At 52.9% G+C, this 9,317-nt stretch overlaps 1 protein-coding gene across 1 annotated transcript; it reads right to left on the bottom strand.

Annotated features, from left to right (window-relative positions):
- Window positions 1-2,760: 2,760 nt before the first annotated feature.
- Window positions 2,761-9,104, bottom strand: LOC128948602 (HAUS augmin-like complex subunit 5). Its single transcript, XM_054293372.1, has 7 exons — window positions 9,086-9,104; window positions 8,016-8,199; window positions 7,015-7,077; window positions 6,635-6,667; window positions 6,444-6,468; window positions 4,337-4,457; window positions 2,761-2,939 (listed from the first exon to the last, which is right to left on the bottom strand). The coding sequence occupies exons 1-7, from the start codon at window positions 9,102-9,104 to the stop codon at window positions 2,761-2,763; spliced, it is 624 nt and encodes a 207-aa protein (XP_054149347.1).
- Window positions 9,105-9,317: the final 213 nt, after the last annotated feature.

The following is a 9,317-nucleotide window of genomic DNA, read 5'->3' as shown; positions in this document are numbered from 1 at the left end:
CTCAAGGACCAGGTTATACATGGTGGATAATGCAGAAAGATGGAACAACACGGTGTGTACCTCAGGGAGACCTGATTGTGGGATAAGGCTCATATATGAATGCCATTGTTTGCTGAATGTGAGACAGAAGGAAACTGTAAGTGTCAAAGGTCTGAGCAAATAAGATGAGAGGAATGCGTAAGTGTCAAAGGTGTGAGTAAGTGAAATGAAAGTTTTTTATTGTATGTTCACGATATGGGATAAGGGGTGGAGTGTCGTGGGGTGACAACCTTCATCCCAATACTTTATCCCAATATCGTGTGTTGTGTCTGGCAGCTGTGTTTTTTCTCTCTCTCTTCCCCCCCCCCGCCCCCGGCCGTCTTGCCGCGGCGGGGCGGGGAGGGAGGAGGGAGGGGGACTGGGTGCACTTTGGCTTTTGGCTGCTTGGCTGGCTGGCCTGCTCGCTTTTGCTTGCCGCTTTGCTTGCTTGCTTGCTACTGCCTTAGCCCTAGCTGATAGCTGCCTTTTTTTCCCTTTGCTGCTTTCTGCGCTGTTTTTTTTTTCCCTTTTCTTTCGTCCTCTCTTTCTTACCCTCCCCTGAAGATACTGGACCGGCTCTGGACCTGACCTGGGACGTCCGACGTCTGGCGGGATCTCCGGAGCCTGCGAGAGACGCTCGGCATCCTCCACAACACCGACTGGTCTTCTTTTCTTTTCTTGTGTTGGGGAGTGTTCTTTTGTTATTTGTCAATAAATAGGTTTTGTTTTCCACTTTGCTCCTCCAAGGAATTCCTTCCCGAACCCGGTATTGGGGGGGGGAGGGGTGGTTGGAGGTTTGTTTTTTTTGGGGGGGGACTCCCTTTTGGAGATTTCCCCTAATTTGTCCTAAACCAGGACAAAGGCACACCCAGCCCATTAAGCCACACCTATTCTCATTAAGCCACACCCATCCCTTTAAGCCCCACCCACCTTTTAAAGCCCCCACCCACCTCTTTAGGACCCATCCATTCCTTTAAGCCCCACCCACCATTTAAGCTCCACCCACTTGTGCCACACCCACCCCTTTTAAGCCCACTCCATCCATTTAAGCTCCACTCACAATTTAAGCCCCACCCACATATTTAAGTCCCACCCACTCATTGAAGTCCCACCCACCATTAAATCCAGTTAATCCCTTTGAGCCCCACCCACCCTTTTAAGCCCCACCCACCCCTTTAAGCCCCACCCACCTTTTGAGCCCCCCCATACATAATAAAGCCCCACCCACCCTCTTAGGCCACACCCACACTTTAAGCTCCACTCGTCTCTTTAAGCCACACCCACCCCTTTAAGACCCTCCCATTCTTTTGGCCACTTCCTCCCCTTTAAGCCCCACCCACTCCTTCAGGCCCCACCCACCTTGTGCTCTGATTGGCCAGGACCTCCAGCGCCCAAAGCACCGCCTCTGGGCTGTGGCCAATCAGTACAGCCTGTAGGGGGCATCACGAATCAGAGCAGAGGGCGTGGCCTGAGCAGAGCCACGCCCCCTCCCCCAGCCAGCCACGCCCACCTCAGCCTGTTCCGACCAATCTGGAGCCTCCTGAGCCTTCCTGGGGTGATTGGCAGCTCTGGAGTTCATTAATTAATTGATTAATTGAGGGGTTAATTGGGGGTTAAGGAGGAAGGGGTGTGGCTTACCTGTGTGGATGTGGCCTCTGGAGCTCCGCCTCCCTGGCCTTGCACAGGGCCTTGATTGACACCTGCGGAGGGGGAGGGGTTGGGGGAATTTGGGGATTTTCAGGGGGTCCTGGGCTGATTTTGGGGTCCCTGAATGGTCTCCAGGCCCCGCCCACCATGTCAGGCTCCGCCCACTCACCAGCACTTCCGGCTCCGCCCCTGCGGCCAAGATGGCTGACAACTCCTCCCGGGATAGGCCCAGCCTGAGAGGACCCAAAAGTCTTTCAAAATACCAAAAATCTCCTCAAAATGCCCCAAAATCCCCCAAATTTACCCATAATCCACTCAGGAACTCCAAAAATCCCATCAAAAAACCCAAAGTCTTCTCAAAATCAACCAAAACCCCTCAAAATTTCTTCACAATCTCCCCAGATCCCCTTAGGAACACAAAATCCCCCCAAAAATCCCTCAAGTCCCCCCAAAATCCCTCAGGGACCCCAAAATCTCCCCAAATTCCAAAAAAATCCCCTCAGAAACCCCAAAATCCACTCAGGAACCCCAAAAATCCCCCCAGAAAGCAAAAATTGCCTCACAATCCCCCCAAAATCCTCTCAGAGACCCAAAAATCTGATCAAAATTTCCTCATAGTCCTCCAAAATCTGAAAATTCCCACCAGGGACCCCAAAATCCCCTCAGGAACCACAAAATTCTTCAAAAATCCCCTCACGGACCCCAAAACCTCATCAAAACCCTTCAAATTTTCCCAAAATCCCAGTAGGAATACAAAATCCCCTCAAAATCCTTCAAATTGTCTCAAAATTGCCTGAGGAACCCAAAATCCTCAAAAAATGCTTTAGGGACCCCTAATTCTCCTCAAAATGCCCCAAAATCTCCTCACAATCCCCGAGAGACACAAAAAATCTCTTGAAAACCCTTCAAAATCCTCCCAAGTCCCAGAGAATCCTCCAAAATCCCCTCAAAAATCACCCAAAATCCCCTGAAGGGCCCCAAAATTCAGTCAGGGACCAAAAAATCTAAAAATCCCCCAAATTCCCCCACTGCCCATATAAGGAAACACTGCAAGGCCCCGCCCCTTCCACCCTGCCCCTTCAGGCCCCGCCCCTTTTACCTTTTATGGATTGCCCTCAGCGCCTCCTCGTGGCCGTCCCGCAGCCCAGCCGGGCCCGACTCCGCCCCTCGCTGAAGCTCCGCCTCTCGCTGAAGCTCCACCCCCAGCAGCCGAAGCTCCGCCCCTCGCTGAAGCTCCGCCCACCGCCGGCTCTGCGCCTCCTCCAGCAAGGCGTCTGGGGGGGAAAGGGGCACCCCAAAGGTTTGGGGTGAGAACCCCCAAATTTGGGGTTTGGGGGGTCAGGGAGCCCGAAACTGAGGGAAGGGACCCCGAAATTGCGGTGAGGATCCCAAATTTGGGGTTTAGGGGGATCCTGGGACCCAAAATATTGGGGAAGGGACCCCAAAATTGGGGTTTGGGGGGTTCAGGGATCCCAAATTTGGGATTTGGGGGGGTCACGGGACCCCAAAATTGGGGGAGGAACTCAAAATTTGGGGGTGAAAATCTCAAAATTGGGGTTTAGAGGGGCTCAGGGATCCTAAAAATGGGGATGGGGACCGCAAAATTGAGGTTTGGGGGGTTCAGGGACCCCAAATTTGGGGTTTAGGGGGGGTCTGGGACCCTAAAAATGGGGAAGGGGTCCCAAAATTTAGGGGTAGGGACCCCAAAATTGGAGTCCGGGGGCGGTCTGAGACCCTAAAATTGGGGAAGGGGACCCAAAAATTGGGATTTAGGGGGAACAGGGACCCCAAAATTGAGGAAGGGGACCCCAAAATTGGGGTCTAGGAGGACATGGAACCCCAAAATTGGGGTTTGAGTTCATCAGGGATCCCAGAATTGGGGTTTGGCCTCGATCAGAGACCCTAAAAATGGGGAAAGGACCCCAAAATTTGTGGTTTGAGGGTTCAGGGACCCCAGATTTGGGGTTTTGGTGGTCCTGGGAGCTCAAAAAGGGGGAACGGGACCGTAAATTTAGGGCTTGGAGAAAAATTGGGGTTTGGGGGTTCCTGAGACTCCAAAATTGGGGATGGGTCTCGAAAACTGGGGTTTGGGGGGGTCAGGAACCCCAAAATCGGGATTATGGGAGTTCTGGGACACTGCAAATCAGGGGGACCCCAAAATTTGGGGGTAGAGACCCCAAAATACAGTAAGGAGCCAAAAATTGGGGTTGGGGGGGGGAGGGGGTCCAGGGACTCCAAAATTGGGAAAGGGGACCCCAAAATTTAGGGTGAAGATGCCAAACTGGGGCTTTAGTGGCTCAAGGACCCCAAAATTGGGGTCCAGGAGGACATCGGACCACAAAGTTGGGGTTTTGGGGGTGCTGGGACCCTAAAATTGGGGAAAGGGACCCCAAATTTGGGGCTGGGGTGTTCAGGGACCCCAAAATTGGGGTTTGGGAGCATCAGGGACCCCAAACTTGGGGTTAGGGGAGGGTCAGGGACCGCAAAATTGGGGTTTTGAGTGGGCAAGGAATCCCAAATTTCTGGTAAGGACCCCAAAATTGGGACTTAGGGGCATCATGAGACCCCAGAAATGGCGCGGACCCCAAAATTTGGGGGTGGGGAGCCCCCGAAATGGAGGTTTGGAGGGTAGGAACCTTTGTGCGGGGGCCGCGTTTCCGGCCGGACTCACCGAGGCGCTGCGCCGTTTCCTGTGCGTCCGCAATGGCGTCCCCCAGGTCCCGCACCTCCTTCCGGAGCCGCTCCACGGCCGCGCGCAGCGCCCCCTGCTGGCCCGGCCGAGCTGGAGCGGCCTGCGCCAAAACGGGCCCAAAAGCGCCACAATTCAGGCAGAATTCAGCCAAAATTCACCCAAATGTACCTGGGAGTGTGCCCAGGGTTCTCACGATACCCAAAACTCTCAAAATATTGACAAAACCCCACAAAAAACCCAAAATTCCACAAAAATGAGGATTAAAATTGGCCCAAATCTGACCAAATTCACCTCAAAATTCACCACAATATCCCTGAGATTGTGCCCAGCGTCCTCACGATACCCAAAACTCCCCCCAAAAAAGAGAAAACCCCCAAAAATGAGGCTCAAAATTGACCCAAATCCGCCCAAATTCACCCCAACATCCCTGAGATTGTGCCCTAGGTTCTCACAACACTCAAAGCTCACAAAAAAACCGAGAAAAATCCCACAAAAAATACCCCAAAATCCCGCAAAAATGAGGCACAAAATTGACCCCAAAATTCCCCGAAAAAAAATCCCCAAAAACTCTCCAAAATTCCCCCCAAAACTCCCCCCAAAAATCCCCACAAATTTTATAAAAACAAGGCTCAAAAAAAATCCCAAAATTCCCCCAAAACCCCCAAGATTTTATAAAAATGAAGCTCAAAATGGACCCAAATCCACCCGAATTCAGCCCAAAATGCACCCAAAATTCACCCCAATATCCCTGAGATTGGGCCCAGGGTTCTCATGATACCCAAAACTCCCAAAGTTTGGGGAAATCCCACCAAAAAAACCAAAATGAGGCTCAAAATCAACCCCCAAATCCGTCCAAATTCACCCAAAATTCCCCTCCAAAATAATCCCAAAAATTCCCCCAAAAATCCCCAAAATTCCCCAAATTCCCCCCCAAATCTCCCTGAAAAAATCTCCCAAAAATTGCCCCCCAAAAATCCCCAAAATTTAATAAAAATGAGGCTCAAAATGGACCCAAATCTGCCCAAAATTCACCCCAAAATCCCTGAGATTGTGCCCCGCGTCCTCATGATACCCAAAACTTCCAAACTAACGGGAAAACCCCACAAAAGAACCCAAAAATTCCACACAAATGAGGGTTAAAATGGCTCCAAATCCTCCAAAAAATCCCCAAAATTGCCCCCCCAAAAAATCCTTCAAATTCCCCCCAAAATTTCCACCAAAATTCCCCCCAAAAAATCCACAAAATTCCCCCAAAAACTCCCAAAAACCCCAAAATGCCACAAAAATGAGGCTCAAAATTGACCCTAAATCCTCCCAAATTCACCCCAAAATCCCCTCAAGTAGCCCTGAGATTGTCAAAGAATCCCAAAATCTTTTTCAAAATTCCCAAAAACCTGAAAATTCCCAAATATCCAAAAATCCCCGAAAATTCTAAAAAAATTCCCCAAAAAATTCCCGAAAACATCCACAAAATCCCCCTAAAAATCCCAAAAAAACCCCCAAAATTCTCCCCAAAAATCACCCAAAATTCTCCCCAAAAATTCCCAATACCCCTCAAAATCCCACAAAAATGAGGCTCAAAATGGACCCCAAATCCGCCTGAATTCCCCCCAAAATTCACCCAGATATCCCTGAGATTGTCAAAAAATCCCAAAAACTCCCCAAAGTCATTTCCAAAATTCCCCAAAACCCCTGAAAAATCCCAAAAGTCCCGCAAAAAATCCTCAAAATTCCCCAAAAAATCCCCCGAAAAATCACTTTTAAATGCCCCAAACCCCCCAAATCCCTCCCAAAATTCCCACCAAACCCAAAAACATTCTCCAAAAATTTTGCATTTTGCCCACAAAAAAAATCCCATTTCAAGCTCCAAAACTCCCCTGGACCCCCCAAAATTCCCTCAAATCCCCTCCAAAAATCAAAAAAGATCCCCCAAAATCCAAAAAAATCCCTTAAAATTCCTGAAAATTCCCCAAAAATCCCAAAATTTCCCCAAAATGTCCCCAAATCTGAGGGAACCTCCCCAAATTTTGGGTTCCCCACCCCAAATCTGACCCCAATTCCCCCTCAGGTTTTGGGTCACCCTCACCTCCAGCTCCTGCAGGTGCCCGTACCTGAGCCCCGAGTTAAGGAACAATTTGGGGATCCCCCAAAAATCTCCCCTTCAACTGAAGGTTGAACCCCCAAATTTGGGAACCCCCACCCCAGATTTTGGGGTTTCCAGAATTTTCTATCCCAGGAACCCCCAAATTTTTGAGGATCCCCCAAAATTTCGGATACAAGCGCAGATTTCCTCGGATCTTCTTCACGTTCCTGTGGGGACACCCCAAAAATTCTGTGAGGGGAGAACCGGGAAAAAGAGCGGGAAAAGTGGCGCGGGGCATGATGGGAGCTGTAGTTCAGGGGGGTGGGGCCTGCAATGATGCTCTATGGGCGGTGCAGGGCGTGATGGGAGCTGTATGCCGGCCATAATGACACTGAATGGGGCGTGGAGCATGATGGGAGTTGTAGGCTTGGCTATAATGGAACTCAGTGGGGCGCGGGGGATGATGGGAGCTGTAGGCCCGGAAAGCATCTCCCCCTCCTTCCCCTTAAATTTTGGGGTCCCCTTTCAATTTTTGGGGTTTTTCACTCTCCCCAATGTTGGGGTCCCCCCTCACCGCTGGTTCCGGACGTGGCGGGTGACGTAATCCCAAATGGGGGCTGCGGGGCCGGAGCAGAGCCTGCAGGGGAGGGAATTGGGGCACCCCAACATTTGGGGGTGACCATAAAATTCACCCAGGAACCCGAAAATCACCCCCAGGAACCCCCAAATCCACTCAGGATGCCCTAAAAGGGACCCCAAAAGGACCCCTCAGGACCCCCCAAAGGGACCCCAAAATCCCCACAGGACCCCCCAAAACCTCCCAAGGGACCCTTCAAGGGGACCCCAAATTCTCCAGGACCTCCTAAAGGACCCCAAAAGCATCCCCAGGACCCTCCAAAGGGACCCCAAAACCCCCCAGAACTCTCCAGAGGGAGCCCAAAATCCCCCCAGGACTCCCCAAAACCTCTCAGGACCCTCCAAAGAGACCGCAAAACCACCTCAGGACCCCCAAACCCACCCAGGGCCCTCTAAAGGGACCCCAAAATCCCCCAAGGACCCCTCAAAAGGACCCCAAAACTCACACAGGACCACCCAAAAGGACCCCAAAATCCCCCCAGCACCCCTAAACCCCCTCAGACCCTCCAAGAGGACGCAAAATTCACTCAGGACCCCTAAAACCCCCTCAGGACCCTCCAAGGGGACCCCAAAACGCCCCAGGATGTTTCATAGGGACCCCAAAATCCCTTCAGGACCCCCAAAATTCCTCCAGGATCCTCCAAGGGGACCCCCAAACCCTTCCAGGATCTTCTAAAGGAACCCCAAAACCTCCCCAGTACTCTCCAAAGGGACCCCAAAACCTCCCAGTACTCTCCAGAGGGAGCCCAAAATCCCCCCAGGACTCCCCAAAACCTCTCAGGACCCTCCAAAGGGACCCCAAACCTCCTCAGCCCCCCCCCACATTCCCGCTCTCCCCTCACGGAGCCCTCGGGGGGTTTCCACCCCCGGCAGCCCGAAACCCCCCGGCCCCTCCCCGCCTCAGGGGGGTCCCCATGGGGGTCCCCGGCTGGTCCCGACCTGCGGAGCGCGGCCGGGGAGGGGATGGCGGAGGGCGGCAGCTCCATCTCCTCCCAGAGCCACCGCTCCAGCGCCTCCGCCATCATGGCCAGGGGGCGCTGAGGAGAGCGAAAAACCGCGGGAAAAGCGCCGCGGGCCAGCACGGGAGTTGTAGTGCGGGAGGGGCGGGGCATGCAGTGATGGGCTATGGGAGGCGCGGGGCATTACGGGAGTTGTAAGCGAGTAACAGGGGCGCTGTGGTGCGCGAGGCAGGATGGGGGTTGTAGGCGTGGCTGTAATGATTCTCTATGGGGCGGGGGGGATGATGGGAGTTGTATGCGTGTTTGTAATGGGGCTCTATGGGTTATAATGATTCTCTATGGGGCGTGGGGCCTGATGGGAGTTGTATGCACACCTGTAATGGGGCTCTATGGGTTATAATGATTCTCTATGGGACTCTATGGGTTATAATGATTCTCTATAGGGCGCGGGGGCTGATGGGAGTTGTATGCGTGTTTGTAATGGAACTCAATGGGCGTCGCGGGGCATGATGGGAGCTGTAAACCAGGAAGTTGGTCGATGGGGAAACTTGGGGGTCTGGGGGCACTTCGGGGTCCTAAGGGCCACTTATGGGTCAGAGGAGCCATTTAAGGGACACTTAAAAGACACCCGAGGGGAACTTTGGGTCTGAGGGCACTCAGGGTCACCTGGTGAGCTGGATCCTGGCTTTACCTGGCTTCTGTGGGGCGCGGGGGATGATGGGAGTTGTAGGCTCTGGGCAGCATAGGAATTGTAGGCGCAGACTGAGGGTCTGTGGGGCGGGGGGAGGTTTAGGGGGGCACCTGGGAGTCCGTGAGGGCACTCGGAGGTCCTGAGTGGGGGCTGAGAGATCACTTAGGAATCCTGGGAGGCACTTGGGGGTCCGGGGGGGCAACTGAGGAGCAACTTTGGGTTTGGAGGGAAATTTGGGGGCGTGTACCAGGCACTCTGTGTGGCTGCGTGGCATGACGGGAGGTGTAGGCCGGGCTTCCTTTAGATTCTATGGGGCCGCGGAGCATGAAGGGAATTGTAAGCCAGCCATCAATACTTACGTGTAGTGCCGCAGGGCATGACGGGAGTTGTTGGCCCCGTTTCAGTGGCGCTCTAAGAGGCCGCGAGGCATGCTGGGACCTGGAGTCCAGCGTTTAATAGCTCACTTTGCCGCCGCAGGGCATGACGGGAATTGTAGTCGAAAAAAGCCAAAATGGCGCAGCCTTTAGATACCGCCTTCAAGGCCGCTGATTGGTTGCAAGCTATGATTGACAGGCAGGTCGACCAGTGGGA

The sequence above is a fragment of the Melozone crissalis genome, unplaced genomic scaffold (assembly GCF_028551555.1).
Source record: "Melozone crissalis strain CALT ecotype California unplaced genomic scaffold, PUWL_Pcris_2 ptg000139l_1, whole genome shotgun sequence".
NCBI classification, from domain to species: domain Eukaryota; kingdom Metazoa; phylum Chordata; class Aves; order Passeriformes; family Passerellidae; genus Melozone; species Melozone crissalis.
The sequence above is the reverse complement of the archived record's forward strand: the minus strand, read 5'-3'. Positions and strand labels throughout refer to the sequence as shown.

Excerpts from the sequence above, each read along its gene's own strand:
- LOC128948602 (XM_054293372.1), bottom strand. Across the intron at positions 7,078-8,015 it reads TCCCCGGCCGCGCTCCGCAG|GCTCTGCTCCGGCCCCGCAG; the intron begins GTCGGGACCAGC and ends CCTCCCCTGCAG. Across the intron at positions 6,668-7,014 it reads CGCCACGTCCGGAACCAGCG|GAACGTGAAGAAGATCCGAG; the intron begins GTGAGGGGGGAC and ends GTGTCCCCACAG.